The 17712-nt window shown below is 48.3% G+C and overlaps 1 protein-coding gene across 2 annotated transcripts; it reads left to right on the top strand.

Moving 5' to 3' along the window:
* The first annotated feature begins 260 nt into the window (after positions 1 to 260).
* On the top strand, positions 261 to 13294 carry EREG (epiregulin). Of its 2 annotated transcripts, none has more exons than XM_075089943.1 (5): positions 261 to 2206; positions 10532 to 10615; positions 11070 to 11193; positions 11754 to 11900; positions 12889 to 13294. In XM_075089943.1, exons 1-5 carry the CDS (start codon positions 2200 to 2202, stop codon positions 12947 to 12949), a joined length of 423 nt encoding a protein of 140 aa, XP_074946044.1. In that variant the 5' UTR covers positions 261 to 2199; the 3' UTR covers positions 12950 to 13294. The 2 variants fall into 2 exon arrangements, with proteins under 2 accessions (XP_074946044.1, XP_074946043.1); XM_075089942.1 differs by lacking the exon at positions 261 to 2206 and adding an exon at positions 3581 to 3730.
* Positions 13295 to 17712: the final 4418 nt, after the last annotated feature.

Here is a 17712-nt window from a genome sequence, read left to right as displayed (position 1 = left end):
TATCTCATCTATGCATCCCAGTTAAATACATGCCCTTCTTAGGGCATTTGTGCTCACATGTGAGCCCCATGCTTTTTACCACTCATGATTTTCATACTTGATCTTCTGTAGTTGAAATGAAAATGCTGTCAAAGGAGCTGCACTCCGATTAGCAGTCTGATCTTTTCAGAGTATTTCTTGAGGATCTCTCCAGCTGTGCAATGAAAATAAGAGAGTCTTACACGCATACCGACGTACACACTCGTGCTGTTTTCAAAAATGCTGGCCGATTTTTCCCAAGAACTTATGAAAACGCAGCTTTTTGTTACTTTGTGTGTTTAACAGTGCCAAGTGTTTCAGAGCTAGGCTAGGAATGATTTCCTTCAGTTTCAAAAATGCTTTCTAACAAAAAAATGTTGACTTAGCGAATAGGTCTTATTCTCGACAGACAAAAACAATGCTGATCCATACCCATAAAGGCAATGCGTAAAACTGGATGCAAATCCTACAGAAAGCAGGGAAGATAACTAGGGTAGTCATTTGTCATGTATGGTATTAGCTATGTAGAAACACATACATAAAGTGGCAGTTCGCTGCTTGAACTTCACTAAGTTCGAGCAATGAACTTAATTCATATAATAATCGAATAAGGAAGGTTATTCTCTGAATATCCAATTCATAGAGTAAGGAAGTTCATTGCATGAACACATGTATTCTTCTGCAGCAAATCACCATAAGGAAAAATATTTCTCAAGCACAGAAAAATGTACATTTAACTTGTGTTTTTTCCACTCTAAATTGAAAAGGGTATGAGGTTTGTAGAAAATCCTTTGTGTCGTCAGTGGTAGATAAACTAACAGACAAAGCTCAACCGATACCCTTTAAATGATCACCGCTATCAATCTGTTGCTCCGTCCACAAAGAATAGAGATGACTACCTGTGATATTGAAACAGGATTAAGCACAACATGGTCTCGAGCTGAGCCTGTGTACTTTGTAAATAGAGAATTTCTTTAAAGAGGGTTATTAAGCCATGGCAAAGTAAGAAAAGCAATGAAGTCTTTTGCGTGAGTTCTTAAGGTATTTTCTCGTATTCTTGTTAGACTTTGTAAAGAAGGAAATCCGGAGATGTCAAAGCATTCTGGGGACTAAAGGCTGGTCCAATGCCAAGTGACATGAATCCATTGTTGGCTTGACTTGGGCATGCCACTTCACCCCCGCTGAAATTGAGGCCACTAGCTGAAATGCACCCGTGATTCTCTGTTGCCCAATCAGTGCTCCCTCTCAGCATGTACAGCCGTGTCACTCCCTACTCAGATGTGTGGGGTGCAATCAATTGACCATACAAAGAACCTACCGGTGCAGGAAGGCACTACTCCATGTGAATAGCCTCTTGGAAACTTGGCTTTTAAGGCGTGTGTCAACCTTATTCCAGGAGGCAGCCTCCACGTGGAAGAGATGGTGAAAGCCGCAAGCAGGGATGCCAGATGTGGGATGGCATGCAGTGAGACAAAGAACAATACAGAAAGATGAAACAAAGATGTGTGTATGATACTTGTTTTCCATGTATTCAAATCTGAAAGAGGAAATTCCAATGAACTGCTTCAGTTGTGTCAGTGTTACTTGGTATCTGGATACCGGTACAAGACTATAATTAAATGCTGTCTTTCAGAGGATAAATCATGCAGGAATTTAAGGGTGAAATTAATTATAAAGTGGAAGTTCTATGGTGATGGTGTTTTTTAACGCATCTGCATGCCCACACGCAGAAATGCTTTACTAATCATTGCAATTCCTGCCTTTACTCAATATTATCCTGGAAAGAGCAGCCAATAAAATCCTTTAATTAGGGGGATCAGGCCAAATTAAAGGGGCAACAAAACCAGTCATGTGGCATCAAAAAAAGCTACCATCTGCTAATCTTCAAGTGGTACACTGATGGGGGGGGGGGGGTAAGCCATGACCCTAATGCTAGGGCGGGGCAAAACGGGACGCAGAAAAAGATTCTGGCTATTTTGTGTCCCACTCACTTGTGGAGGACAAACTTCTGAATGCTACTTTCACGCTGATCTTTACTACATTTATTTTGCCAACCCTCATACTGTTTGGATGATTAATAAATGGTGCTGACATACAGTTCTGTAGTAACATGTTGGCTTTTTTCATTTCAGCATTTCCACAGTTCTGTAGACTTGAGAAAACCCTCCCAAAATCAGCAGTATGATTTGTAAGTACCAGGTCTATTCCAGCTCCCTGAGTTAAGGTGTTTATTACTTTTAACTGCAGTCTGAATATGGAGATGTAGTATATCGTATTCTGCAGTATCTTCTACAATTCACTCTCTTGTATCAATAAGCATTTATAAAATGGAAAAACTGTGGGTACTTGAGTCATCAGCTGTTAAACTGCACCTCACTGTCAATATTCAAATTCCTTACGCTGCGAGATAGGCTTATCAGTTCTGCAGTAAATTGGGTATCACCTTGCCTTTTTTGACAATGGAAACTCATAAGGCAGGGGCAGAAGTTTTTTCCTTTAAAAGGAAAAAAAATAACCACTGTTGTTGAGCGGCTTGTTTAGATAAAATACATTTTGTATTTCAAGCAAATGCATGTAGTAGGGATTCAGGGGTGGGGTATCCCTCAGCTATCTGATGATGGGATGTAAGTGCCGAAGGAGGCTTTGCGACACAGTGACGGGGCGCGGGGGTTTCAACAGGAATTTTTTAAAAAGTAGCTGTAACCAGTAAACTGCTGTCCAAGTAACTGGACGATCTGTTGATATCACAGACTGCCCTGCTGCAGGGCTGCGAGAAGGCCAAAGGCCAGAGGGGCAATGTGGCGCAAGCACCCGCTGACCTTGAGACCGTGGCAGCCGGTTCAGGGGCTGGGTGAGGTCCTGGCATTCCTGGGGCCTGTGCTGTAACTTAATAGAGCATTTCTGCCCCTAGCATCGAGGCTTCCTGGTCACAGCACCTCTGCACCGAGGGTCGCTGCAGAAATGCCTGGAGCTGGGAGATGAAGGAAGGCAGCAGGTTTCTGGCTGACCGCCCTGCGGTATTTTGCGAACACTGGTCTACAGGCAAGCAGTGTTCGTGGCACTGCAGTGGCCCAGCTGTCCTTCGTGCGTGGCTGAGCCCACCCGCGCGGCGGTTGGCGCTGGGTCCATGCTTCAGCGGCAAGGTCTCATGCCCGTATGCCTCGCACCGATACGTGGAGGGCAAGCAGAAGGCAGCGGGGCCAGGGCTGTGCAGTCAGCTGTGGGCATCTGTGGGGCAGGCCTGGGCATTGCTGCCTTGCCCAGATTGCTCAGAGGGGATGGGCACTTTTACGACCCCACGTCCTATTTGCACAAATGCTTGCTAACATCAGGAAAAACAAATGTCCCCGGAGAGCGGCCAAGGGCGGGAGATGTTGGGGGGAACGCCTGGGGCCAGGCCGGCCCTTCTCTCCCGGCTGGGCCGGGAGGGCCCCTGCCCCGCCGGGCTCGGCTCGGCTCGGCCGGGGGCGGCGGGGCAGGAAGCGAGGAGGCCGGAGCTGGGCACCTGCCCGAGCCGAGCCCGGGGTTTCATCACCGGCGAGCCGCGCCCCGCCTCCCCGCCGCACCATAAAGTCCGGAGCGGCGCGGCCGGCACCCACACCGCTCCCGCCGCCGCCGCCTCTTCCTCCCCTGCCGCCTCCTCCTCTTCCCGGGGACGCGAGGGCGATGGACGCCGGCTGCCCGCGGGCCCGGAGCTTGTTGCTGTTCCTGGGTGAGTGCCGCCGCCATGCCCCGCGAGTGGGCGACTGTGGGGGGCCAGCGCCCTGCTCCCACGGGCGGGGGCTCCGCGGCAGGCGGGAGGGGATCGGGCGCGGAGGTGGGGGGCTGGCGCCTTCTCTCGCTGCTAGAAAAGCTCTGGCTGTGGCATGAAGCTTAGTCTGCCTTTGAGTGAAGCTGACACGTTTTTTCTCCAAGACGAAGTTGCAGGCAGGGATGCGCGTACTTGGTATGAGTCGAGGAGCAGAGCACACAGATCTTACTCGGTGGTGTGTTGTTATGGGACGCTTTGTTGCTTGTGTGACGCCCAGGTGCTCCCTGTGACTGAGTGAAGGTGAACGTTTGTTCCCCTTCTCCATAACTCTGCTCGCAGGGCGGTCTGCTCGAGGCACAGAATCAGAGTGGTTTAGGGTGAAAAGGACCTTTAAGATCATCGAGTTCAACTGTAAGCCTAACACTGCCAAGCCCACTACTAAACTGTGTCCTGGCAAAAAGGCAATGCTATCTGTTCTCTTCCACCTTGACCTTTCTTGTTTGTAGTCCGGTCCTGCTGCCTTCACATGGGCCATGCTCAGGGTGAGCTCAGCAGGTGAATCCCCACAGCAGCAGAGACTTCCTTATGGTAACAAAACAGGTTGTGGCCTCCTGCTTGACACTTCTCCACTGGGAGTGTGTTACTCTATTGCATGACATAAGCTACCTGAAAGTCCAAAGTGAACACGTGTATCCTCAGAGCATCAAGAGTCCTGGAGCCTGGGTGCGCTGTGAAGCAACAATTCATCCTTGCCACACACCTCCACTGGGCGCTGGCAGTGACAGGCAGCGACTGCCAAGAGCTGACCCTGTGTGGTGACTTGAACTGTGTGGGCAGCAAACGTTTGAGGCAGGATCGCGACCTGGCCCGCTCACACGTCTCTTTAATGACAAGGCATATTCTTGCGCTTGTGATGTTGGGCTCGGGGTCGCAGCTGATGGGGAAGCTCAGTTCCCAAGTCTTCTCTTTTGGGGCAGATGTTCTCTCATCTGGTAAGCCCGCCGCAGCGTGAGTTTCTGTTTCTCATCTTGGCCAGGTGTTTCCATAGCAGCTTATGGATTAGCTGCTGCAAATCATCTTGCTTGCCAGTACAGCGGGCTAAACATTTTGTAGCCTGTGACTCAGCCACGCTTTGCACTAAATTGGCACTGGAAGGAACTGGTATGTCTTCATGGATTTGTATACAGATTTATTTATTTCCGGGGCAGGCACAAAATTCTAATAGTAAGGGGATAGATTAGTCATAGCTGGATGGCATCATAACAAGTGGTACAAGCACTTTACTGCCATTCCCTCCCAGGTCAGTAGTGTAAGCAGAACTCGGTGATACTGGTAGAAGCTGGGCAGACTGTCTGTAGCTGATGTTATGCCAGACTTTAAAAGGTTCCCTGCTGAATGGCTGATGCCTAACTGAAGTGACAGGCTTTGTCAGCTTCATATCCTGGCTATTGTGGTCTTGGTGACTGCACAGCAGAAAGGCAGTGGTGGGAGAGAGCCGTTGCTCACCCCTGAGGACCCACAGTGTCATGCCAGCCACACAGTGATGTGGCAGTGATGGAGCCAATCCCACGCCCTGCCTTTTCCGTGAGTTACTGCAGGAGCCTTGGCACCGGTCTCCTTGCAGTCGCTAATGGCCACTCGGTGGGGAAGGCCGGCCTCGGATCTTCAGGCTCACTGGACAGTTTCAGCAGCTGCTGACATTATGTTTTCCTGCACGTTTTTCTGGCCATCGTCAAGTGGGCTGAACATAAAGGTCACTGAGACAGGAGATGCAAAGGATGTCAGTGGCAAATGTGTCTGGCTGGAAGCAGTAATAGAGTTCTGCTTCTTCTGTGGTGTAGGGACGTCTGGCCCCCATGCCTGTGGTGGAAAGCAGAGTGGCCCAGGCACAGGGGTAGCATGTGAATATGGTCACTGGTGTGTAGGTCTCCTCAGGGGTGGATGCAGCACTGAAATGACTGGATGCACATAGTGCGTAATTACCTGCATTGTCTCTGCTTAGGGGTAAGTCCTGGCACAATGCTGAAGATGATCATGTGGGCCTGTAGCAGTTTTGGAGCTCTAGTTGTCTTGTACAAGCTGTTGTTGCCAGGGCTACCTTAGAGCTGCTCTGGCCTGGTCCTGGGCATCCATGACATTGAGACAGCAGTTGTGAAGTCATGGGTACAAAACGTGAGATGGGGAAGCCTGGATGGTACTTCCCAGAAGCACGTATGGACACTTTTGTTCAGGTGCCCTAAGGGTAATTTATTTGAGCCTATTTTTTCTCATTGCTGTCACATCTGGTGCCTCCATTTGGACAACAGGCCAAACACAGACAGACCACCGTGGCTTGCGGGGTGGAAAGGGCTGATAGCACTTCCTTTACTAGGTGAGAAGAGCAACGTGCACATGTTGTATGTCTCATCTCAGAGAGAGGAGTGTTGGGCACCTGCCCTGATGGGCATGGCCAGGCAAGTAGGCACTAGGTACATCCTACATCAAGGATCATCAAGAAGAAGCCAGATAAAGTACCCTGAGTGCAAGGATGGGTGGGTGTGCTCTGGTCTGAGGTGCTCTGTCTGAGGTGGCTTGCCCTTTCCCAGGAAAAGATGCTCAGCCTGCATGGATAACCTAAACTCTAGAGATGCTGTAGTTGATGTGAGCAAGGGGTGTAGCTGCACAGCCAACTGTTCAGTGAGTAAGCTGTTTGCAAGGCTTTCCTGGCTAACTCTACGTTTTTGTGATCCTCATCTAAAGGACAATCAGCCACCTAGCCTTTATTGCCAGAGGTGCTTGCTTTGTCTGAGGTGGCCTGCAAACGTCTGTGGCTAGCTAGGGAGGTTAGCAGCGGAGAGGCATGGAAGGCGATGCACTAGAGTAAAATGGTGGTAGAGTTAAATGGCAGTAGTAGCGGTGCTCACAAAGCCAATAGGACAATTCCATGTTTTCCACTTAGTCTACAGAAAGAAGGCCTTAGACAGTCAGACGTGTTCTGGGTGTCCAAAACCAGGTGACAGGGATCCACCTTGATCTGTCTCTAGAGTTAAAATGGGCACATCTGTGCTTGGCATTGCTTTGAAAGTGCAACCCATGTGAAAAGTGTAGGCACTACCGCTGTGGCAGAGATGCCAAATGTCAAGTGGCATCATGGGGTCTTCTTCAGATGAACTAGTACAAGACTAGCGACCTCAGTCACAGGCAAAGCCAGCTCAGATGATGACTGGCAGAAACCTGACAATTCCCCTTTAAAATGAGTGTAAATCTTGCAAAGAGACTAATTCTCAGTTACATGTATTCTGTATGTGCATCCTTCATCCTTAGCAGTCATCCTCTAACTGGAAACTATAGCTAGCTTTCAGTGGACAAACTGATAGTTAGCCCTTGTGTGTCATCCCTGATGAAGGCTGCTCGAAGCTAAGGCAGCCAGACTCTGTCCCTCGTTTTCTTTTCGTCCTTCGTGGAAGGACAAGTAAAAGCAGCATTACTCCCATGCCAGTAACAGCCACTGCTGTCAGCGTTAACCTTACAGGAACACCTGCAATACCAGGCGCGTGCATGCTAGTGGCGTAGCGATAAGTGCAGCCCTCACATTCCTGCAAGGCACACGTGAATATCTACCATCTCATTCCTGTTTTCTTGTACTCTGTAGAGTATTTGCTTAGTGAACAGCGAAGGAATAAAATGTAGCTACCTCTCCCAGGTCCTATGTTTGGTATACCTCATCTGATAATTATTCTGGGAAAGGCTCTCCTTTGCCGTTGCGGCGTGTGGGTCCCTTATCCTGCCGCAGGATCCCCCTCCCATTGATGTCAGAGCAGAAATATGTGCATGGGGGAAATGGCAAAATGTAACAGTGGAGAGCAGGAAGAACTTTGCCCTAATGCAGAAAATACTGCTGGGTGTCAGCAAATATTCATACTTGCACTGAAGCGTTTCCAGCCTGTGTGTCTGCAGTCAGGCAGAGGAGGCTATCGGTTGTTGCACATGGCTGGAATGGGGCAAGCCTTTGCTTGGTGTTGTAGAAGGAGGTTATTTCTAATTTGTCCCTCACAGGTGTCTGAGTTCTGGGCTTTCCTCTAGCTGGAAAGCACTGCCTCCTTCCGGAGCAAACAGAAGAGCTGACCCATCTCTTTCACGTACCTAGGTTTGAGTTTCTCAAATACAAAAGCCAGGTTCTGGTAACTCTCAAACTGGGAATGTTAGATTAAAAAGCAACTACTCAGATTACACTCGGATCAAGGAAGTATGCAAGCTGAAACAGAAATATGTAGGCTAAAGGAGATCATCAGCTGGCTTAATCGGTCTACTTACCTAAGTATGAGAGAAGTGGCTATCTCAGGTACCTCTTAGCGTATTTTGACTTGACTTACGTTCGTTACTGTCATAGGGCCCCCAGACCAAATCTTGCCATAGCAAGTCACACAGAGATGATAGCAGTAGTATGTGGGGAACAGGAGGGAGCCTCAGGTCACTAACTCTGACTAGTCTCAGGATTTCAGCATCCTTCTTGCAATGACGTGGTGTATACTTAGTGGGACAGAGCTGTCCTGTGCCACAGCTGCTCCCTGCCGAGGGAGCAGCTTAGTCCATGGAGCACTCCTGAAATGTTCCTCTGCTTCTTGGGAAGGACTGCCTTGGTAAATCTTCTTTTCCCAGCACCATTTGGGATACTGGGTCCCTGGCTCTAGCTCTAAGCCTGCTGTTCTAGCAGTTACTGAGCTGCCACCATTTGTCAGCTGATGGTCCCATCCTTCAAACACTTTAACTTTCTTTAACTTTCTGTCATGGCAATTCAAATTGGCCTTACAGAAGTGTTAAACTGCTTCTCCTGATGAAACCTATAGTGAGCACAGCAGTGTTTAAAAAAAAAAAAGAAACCAAAAAACCAGACATCCCACCCTGAAAGTAAACTTGCTGGTCCTGCCCCACTGGAGTGAAAGGCAGGTCCTGCTGAGTCACACAAGCAGGCACAGATGTCTCCAGCTTACCCTCCTGTACCAGTCAAGATTCTGGCATCGTTGGTCTGTTGCTGTGGCTCTCACTTGGGCACACCTAGTCTTTGTTCTTTCTTCTAAAGCTTGGTGGAAACTTGGTTTATGAGCTTTGCAAGAAGTGTGGCAGGGAGGAAGGCAAGGAGAAGGAATGGTGTTTTTAAAGAAACACAAAGAAACACACAAAACCCCCTGTCCCTCTAAGATGGATGTTCCTGCTGTTCTTGTATTTGTCTGGAATAAAGCTTAAAGGAAGCCTACTATTCACCCAGAAATAGATGAGCTGCAAGAAATCCATAAATCACTACTAGATTTAACTCTGAGATGTAATGAAACTTTCTAATAACTGGAGTTGAATTAGAGTGATCAAGAAATTATGAAGGCACACTCCCTCCATTAGACATGCATGACCTGACAAGTTAATAGAGGCAAACAGCCCAAAGACACAAATTACAGACTTCTGTGGAATGGGGCTGATGACTAAGCAGTTCATGAGCAGGTTAGTTTGTGACCACAGCAGGAGTGTTAGTCAAGTGCATTTGATGGCCAGCTGGGGCAAACATTGGCTGCTCCTCATGGGCTAGCCAGGAAGCTACAAGTACTTGTGTTGGCCTTCAAATCCTGTCTGGAAATGTTCATTTAACTAGCGGAATACCTGAAAGCTGTGCCCATGCAGCGCTACACAGCCCAAAAGCCGTCAAAATGCTTTATAGGCTGAATCTCAGAGAAGAGGGAAGGAGGGCCCTTGCTTCCCAGGGAAATGCAGCCACCACTCCGGTAGCGGAACTCCTCAGCCTGCCTGTTGCAGTCTTCTGTTATGTCTCATACCCACACCAGACCTGCTGAGCTGCAGGTTTTTTTAGTGTGGATAGTGAAGGAAGGACAGAAGTGTACCTGTTTTCTTCTGGGGTTCTGCTGAGATAGGTAACAGTGGCCCAGGATCCTTAAAGTGGTCAGTATCCTCTCCAACCCAGTGACCAGATGAAGAGGGTTTGGTTTCTTGTGTTAGCTGTCTTTGTGAGTGGGCTTTTAACTGAAAAACTCCAACACAAGAGTGGGTGTTAGGGCAGGAACTGTCCAGCCTTTCAGACTGGTTACAGCAAGTAGACAGCTGAGGAGCTCTTTGCTGCTCAGGAGCAGCTTTCGTGTTAAGCCTACCTCGAGCATTATGTGGTCTCTGAATCCAGTGGTGGGGTGCTGAGCCTGGCTCAGCACTGCCCTGGTGTGCTGAGTCACCAGCTGTTGCTGGACTTGCTGAATCCTAGGAAATTCTCTCCCCGTGGTCTGTTGTGACTCAAGGACATCTTGATTTTGATCACCGAAAGAACTCCACTTGCAATGACTGCTGGATTGTTGTGCCTGATTGTGGAACCCCGGCTGTGTCCCTTGCACAGGTGCCATGCTAGACTAGTCAGAAACCTAACATAATCAGAGCTGGCCTAATTTCTGCCTCCCCTGTGTAATCTCTCCAAGCCTGTTCCTGCTCAGTTTCACTCAGAGTGTGAGTGATATGGTGGTCACAGACCCCGGGTTTCTGTTTGATCTCTGTTCTACATTAAAAGTTTTTATTTCAGAGATGTTCCTTTCAGCTGCCTTATATAATTCAGGCAACAGGTCTCTCGGACCTGTGGTTTTTTCCACCTGGTAGTAAAGCACTGGATTTGTTTACTACTAAGATAAAAAGCTTCTGTTCTTCTTGTATTAACTTAACGAGTACACCAGCTGAAATACTTAAGCATACTTGAAAACCGTCTAGTTTTGACTTTTTTGTTTTTTAATTCTCTTATAGGTTACCTATTGCAGGCAGTCCTGGGCACAACAGTGATCCCCTTATGTGCGCCTGGTGAAATGGAGAACTGCACAACGGCACTAAGTAAGTGTACTGCACAGCTTTCTTTGTAAACAGCAAGTCTTAGGTTCCTGTCTTCCTTGGGCTGGCAGCCTCACTGAGGTGCCCTTGCAAACCATTTTTCTGTTAAGCAACATTGCCAACATCCTGCGAAGTGCTCAGTGTTGTTGAGCAAGAGCCATTTTTTTAGCCTCCATTTCCTTTAATATTGCTTCTTCAGCAGAAGAGTTCTGTCTGAGGTGAGAACCCTGCTGTAAAAGCAGAAACAGCTGCTGTAGAGCTCCCGAAGGAAAAGTCTGTATAACTCTGGCCCGGGAAAATCCTCTCCCTGTTGAGAATGGTCGCCTGCTTTAGTGCCTACTGCATTGGAGGTGTTCTGGTAGTGAGAATATGTGTCCTGCTCATCAAGCTTGTACGTTGTTTGGTAAATGCTAAGGGAAAATAAGGCTGATGAGATGCTAACAAGACCTCCTTGCAGTCCAGACAGAGAACAGTCCACGTGTGGCTCAAGTTGGGATAACTAGATGCAAGCCTGAAATGAAAGACTACTGCTTCCATGGACAGTGCATGTACATAGTGGACTTGGATGAGCACTACTGCAGGTATGGACCGGGTGCATTGCATCCTGCAGCCCTCCCTGAGGTGGGCTTTGATCTCACTGCTGTTGACACTTAGGTGGAACGCCAATCGGGCTAAGTATTTAAATGCCCACGAGAACTTGAAGAGGAGCAGTATATCTATAATACACCTCAGCTGCATTTAAGCAAGTGTTAAGCACATGTGCTGGCTCCAGTGAAACCTGGGTGAGAGTCTTAGACACCTGAAATTAGTCACCAACCCAGCTTAAACTTGAGACACACATTCTGATGTGCTTCCCTGTTCATCTGTGTTTATAGTAGTGTGAGATCCTGACCTCAGGCAAAGCAGCAAGGTCTCTCCTTAGATTCAGCCTACAAAATAAAGACCCTCTAGGCATTTTAATGGGTATTTCTCATTTACTTGAAGAACATGTAACGGTTTCTCGGACCATATGGGCTTGATTTACATCAGTTGAAATTGCTTGTCCCTGAGGGAATGGCAGGCCAGCAGTATAGCATGCTTTGCGGACTGCTAAAGTGCAACCACATGGCTATGTCTCTAATTCTGTGTCTCTCATCCTCAGGTGTGACTTGGGCTTCTCTGGTGTCCGATGCGTGCATTCAGAACTTGTCAGACAACCCCTCAGTAAGGAGTACGTGGCACTGACAGTTATTGTGGTTCTGCTTTTCCTCATCGCCATCTCTATTGCAAGCTACTACATCTGCAGAAGGTAAGAAGGATTTTCTTTGTGGCTCAGGAAGGCGCATCAGCTGTATGTGCAGTAAGATGTCCACTAAGTACCTCCAGATAGACTGGGATACCTGCACTCACCTGGCTGCCTGGAGATACTTTGATATACAGACTTGCTAGCCTGCACTTAGCGAAGGGTTCAAAAAACGAAGTATGCTGACTGCATAGCATAACCCAAATTGCAGGCTAGGCAACAGTACCTTCAGATGCCTTTTAGCCCTGACCAAGGGCTGTATGGGTTAGTTCGCGTCTGTCTTAGAGGGTGTATTGAGGTAAAGGAGAGAGCAAACAGGGAATAGGAAAATTCTAGTTCCTTTTCTTGGTCATGCCATTTCCCCAGTCATCAGGAACTGGAGAGCAACTGGATCAACACTGGCTAATTTGTTTATCTCCCGTGTTCTTGTGGTGACTGTGATATCACAAGCATTGCCTTATCAGCTTTACCATGGAGGACAATAGTCTTCTCCATTAACAGACCAACAGGCAGCAGAAATTGTTCTTCAGGATAATAACTAATCGTAAGCAGCTGTCAGAGAGCAGAGAAGGTGGAACAGCCCCCAGAGGGAGAGCTTGGCTTCATAGATCTGATAGCCAGATGGTGACCACTGTAATTCCTCTTCACAACCTGAACGCTCGATGGCGCGTCATCTCAAACAACTGGTTAGGGTACTCAGCCCTATTGCAGGGAAGGATCCAACAGGATTTCTCAAAGACAAACCTAGTATCCGCAGCAAGACCTTAATGCAGATGTGAAATCTTCAGTGAAGAGTTGAGAAATGAGACTGCATGCAAGTTATCTCAGACCTGGAAATGAGCACAGACAGAGCCTAGCTGCTAGAGGTTTAAAACAAACGTGAGGAGGTCATACAGCATTTTTCTTCTTCTTTCACCACCCCCCCTTCACTCCCCAAAAAGCCATTTGGAAGAAGTGGATTTCCAGAACTCACATTTCTCTTCTCTACTTCCAGGTACCAAAGCAAGAAGCGACAAACAAACATCAGGGAATACAAGGAAGTTGGCACCCTGTAGAAGAAACGGTGGCTTCCTTCAGTGTTCTGTTCATCTGGATGGACTCAATGGCTTCCCATCTATTTAAATGTTATTTTTATTAACAATATTTGCAATATTTATATCCTTTTAAAAATTTCAATTGTTTGATGATCCAATCAGTATAGGTCAAGCATTTTATTCAGTGTTTTATTTTTTTATTAAATAATATTTCCTAATGAGAACCCCATCTCAGTGGTTCTGTGGGATAGAGATATATTTTTATAAAAACTCCTCTTACTCTGAAGAGTAATTTTGTATTTATTCTTGTGAATATACTCAAAACAATTCTACTGCTTGAAATAAAAGTTCTAGACAAAGTCAAAATGTCTGTGTGTGTTGATTGAAGTGAAACTTGGCATGGCTTGGCTGAGCAGGGTTTGTTTGAAGCCCCAGCAGTTATTTTTGGACAGAGAAACCATAGTATTGCTAATAATCTACATCAATGCACCTTATTTCCAATGAACATAGCTATTAGCTGGCGTAGTTGGAGGAAGACTTGAAGGAAGAAAGAGCACAGCTCCTACCGCAGCCTATCCAACAGGTACTGCGTGACAGCAGCACGGACCTCGGCTCCTCCGTACCCTCCGGGAGGTGGTGCAGGGTATGTTTTGTATCACAGCAGGGAGGCAGCAGCACAAGTTGGTCGGTCTGTGCAGCTGAATGCAGTAACACGTGGCAGCTCAGGGTATGAGTGTAGATACAGGAAGAAAGCTTCCTCAGAACCGGTACCGGCACTCGAGTCTTGCCCATAGCGTTTCTGCCACAGTGTCCGTTGTACAGCTGGGAGCTGGGGAAAGGAAAGTTTTTGAGTTTGGGCTTACTGTAGGTATCTTGTTGGCCTAAAATAATGATAAAACAGGCCGCTGGGTTTAGCTGCACACCACGTGTGGCCCTCTGTGAACAGGAAGGATTGTTGCAGCATCTGAATTGCCTGTTAATCCCATCACTTCTCACACTTTCAGAAGATGTGAGAAAAAGCGCAAGCTTTACATCGTTTCCGGTCTTTGCCAGAAGTCCGTGGAAGCTGTGTCGGCCTGCATTGCTTGGTGCTTACAGGTGTGAGACCTGTGATTTCTTGTCCTGTGCAACAGTATCTTTGTAAGGAAGAGTGGTGGGACCCGAAAGGTCACAAAGTGAGGGTGCTATTTCAGCTGCCCTCAGGCAGGCAGAGGCCCTTGTGCAGGAGTAAACTGGCTCTTTCCCTCTCTCCTTAAACTGCCCTCCTGTATCAGATGCCCTTGAGATCAAGCAAATGAAAGGAACGATTGTATTATCAAAAGTGACTTTCCCTGCTTTTTTGTTATGTGTTGTCCAGTAACAATTTTCAGCTGAGCTCGTAGGTAGCAGGGCTTAAACCTGCCTTGCATCATCCTGTAGAGTAAAGCCTGCCCATGGCGTGCCATGAAAGGGAACCTGTGAGCTTGTTCACACACACGTACAGCACTCCAGCAGAAGGAGGCTGGTTGTGACAAGTCATTCATCCAACAGCGGTCTTTGGGAGCGTAGCTGTTGGTCTCCTGTCTGGAGAACAGTGGGGCTGTGAATGGGAACTGAGGAGGGTTCCTGTAGCTGGGGCTGGGAGGCAAGGTGGGAAAGGCTCATCCGAGTGCTCTGTCCTGGCCATGAGGTGTATACCCCATTCTTTGGAAAAGATGAGTCATGAGAAATAATAGCTTTGCTTCTTTCCCATCTTGATACTCGCTTCTTGACTTAGACTTACTTTCCCAGCTATCTTTCCTCTGACAAGCACCAACCACAGCAAAGGTGTGGTCAGGCTGACCTGGGGCGCGATGAAAAAGCTCTGTCCGGAATCTGCCAGCTTTTATTGAACTTCTCTCCCCAGTGGGGAGTGCATGAGGTGAGGAGGAGGAGGAAAGATGTCTACTTAGCAAAATGAAGGTGTAATCTGAGCAGACCAACATTACACCTGATAGATCGCTCCAGCAGCGCACAGCAGGAGAGCCCGCATGCTCCAGGGGTGCTGCATGTGAACTCTGGCTGCAAGGCTACAGGCTGGGACTCAGTTCCTTTCTGTGTTGCTCATTCTGCTACGTTCACTACAGACCTTCTACCACACACTACTCTCGTGATCTTTCTCTGGCAGATACACCACCATCTTCTGAATGTTGCAGCCACAAGGTCATTTCTGCCTGCTACAGGCCTGCTGGTAAATGAAGTGCAATCAAGGCTTGCTCAGCCAAAGTAAACAATGCTTTGCTCATCACCACTTCTCAGGAGGAAAGCTTGAGCAAGCAACATGGACCACAGACAAGAAAAACTCCCAGATCAAGTATGGCAACATAGGGGTAGAAGGGACCCTCTTTGCATGCCCTTATGGCTGCAGGCAAGCCGGCTTTTGCTGTTTGACTTGAGGTCTGCCACGGAACAGCCTGTGTTGATCTGACCATGGGATATCTTGCCCGTCTTTTTCAAACACTGCGTTATCTTGTCGGGTTTATGCTTGGTGTGTTGGGTCTGTGCAGGTAGCCTGTGGCTACATTCTGCCATCTTCTGAGACAACTTGAGCTCTCATTTTTGGCAGTGCTACAGACCAGTCCTTATCCAGCCCTCAGTGCAGGTCAGTCGATGTTTAGGATGGATTTGGTTGGTACAAATTTTTCACTGCTCTGCCTGGTCCTTTGTGTCTCCCTTCTGCACCGAGTTAGTCATTCCCAGTTAACTGGGTTAACTCTGTGTCACAGGGCCCTTATTAGCTGCTCTTCAGCTTTTCACTTCCTCTCTCCTTCTCCTGTAATCCAGTTGTCACACAGGAACCTGTTCTGCTGGGTAACTGGTGACAGGTAATGGTAACCCCAGCCACAGCCTCGTTGTTAGTGCAGCCTTTCCCAGTGGGAAGATGGGGCAAAAAATGGATTCTTGGAGCCTCCTTCCATTCCTGCTGTGACACAGTTAAGACACGTGGTGACACATCATTGTTTCCCCCTCAGCCTTAGCCGCCTGTCCATGAACTGCTCTGGCCGGCCCCTGTTCATCCTCCAGAAACTTTTCCTGGACTCCCCAGAGAGACTCAGCCCAGAGGCATGCACAGCCTGGCTGCACTTTTGCTCTGACTCCCACACGCTGCCCTTTCTGCTCCTCTGCTCTGCTTGGCGGGAGCATCACAAAAGGGGACTCTGTCTTCTCACCACACCTTTTGTAAATGATGACCTCACATATTTGAGGTCCCATTGCTAAAGCTCCTGTGGCCAAAAGGCTTCAGACTCAACCCCTGCCCTGCTCGCTGCCAGCCCCTCTATGCCTGAGCAGCCTCAGCAGCTAAAGATGCATCTTTCTGCTGCAGCACTTGGGTCCACATGCCTGTTGCTGCCCTTGCAGAGGTTCTAAATTGCAGTAACAGCAACAGCCTGGGGTTTGTAATGCCTTTAGCTATTTGGGTCAGGCAAATCTAAGAGGAATAGTCCGCTTTCAGGCCTGTGCAGGGTTTGTTTGGTTTCTTCTATCTGTCTTAACTTTTAGCTGACTGTCTTGGTTTGGCTTGGGCTTTCTCCACCTATCCTGTTGCTCATCTCACTCCCAGCCCATAACAGCCCTTCCAGACCCTATGTTTTTCTCACTCCTGCACATGATTGAGCAATTGAAAAGCTTGGGGCCACATACCAGCCTGCCACCTCAACAGCTTGTGCCGACTGGACGTAGATTGCCAGTCCGGCAACCACGCAGCCGAGTCTTGATGACACACCCCAAATAATTTGTCTCAGAGAGTGAACCTCCCTCATTCTTTCCACGGTTTCTGCTGGCACCACCTCTATCCCGCCAGTGCAGCTCTTCCTCACCCGCACCGCCCACCGTCAGAGTCACCTTTGGCTGCAGCTCTCTTTCTGCTGGTGAGAGCGCCTGCAGTGTGCCTCCGAGGCTGCCCTGCCTAAGCCTTCCTTCAAACTGCTTCTCCTCCTGCACAAGAGTTACAGGCTCCTGCCAGGGCAGTTCTCCCATGCCCCTGTCAAACTGCATCACGGCAGAGTAGGTGCATGAAACAGGCAGGGACGGGGACTAGAGACTGGTACTGGAGAGACCCACCTGGTACCGCAGCCATCTGCGTGTCCTCATGGCCACCAGCATATCGCTGTGCAGTTTATTTGCCTGTGACACTTTTGCTGGCAGCTCTCTGGAGGACAGAGCAACAACAGCTCCCATCAGCTGCAGTGGTGCTCCATTTGACACCTCCCTATCATTTTAAAACTTACCCCATCCCAGACCTGCCCTGTCAGTAACCCTGATGTGGAGTTCTTGCCCACAAATCTGTGTATTCTATCCGAAACCCATTCCAGCCTCTTGGGATGCAGGCAGAGGACTACTGGTGCTTGCTTTCAAGCCTGGGGCTGTCTGACCTAGAAATCAATGGCAAGCCCTCCTCCTTTGGTGCTCTGTGGAAGGACGGTGCTTTTTGGAAGTAAGGCTTACTGTAAACTCTCTGAAATGCTATGCTTTTGTGCAAACTTCACTGGTGTTAATATTTCCCCTGGTCACAACATATCTGACTTTTTTTTAAGAGGGCATTAGAAAAAAAACCTTTCCAAAAGCAGCAGCCAGCCACAAAATTGCAAAGAGATCAGAATGGGACTAGTCCCAGAAACTTAAGCCATTCATCACCCTATCACTTCTCGAGGGAGAAGCTTTTTCAGCACCTGTGGTGCGGCCACTGTTACCAAACCTGAAATTACCATTACTACAATGTCCGTGGCTACCGCCGGGGTTACACCCAAACCTCCTTTAGTACACTC

This window comes from Phalacrocorax aristotelis, chromosome 4, assembly GCF_949628215.1.
Source record: "Phalacrocorax aristotelis chromosome 4, bGulAri2.1, whole genome shotgun sequence".
In the NCBI taxonomy this organism is placed as follows: Eukaryota; Metazoa; Chordata; class Aves; order Suliformes; family Phalacrocoracidae; genus Phalacrocorax; species Phalacrocorax aristotelis.
This window is presented reverse-complemented; position numbering and strand designations above follow the sequence as displayed.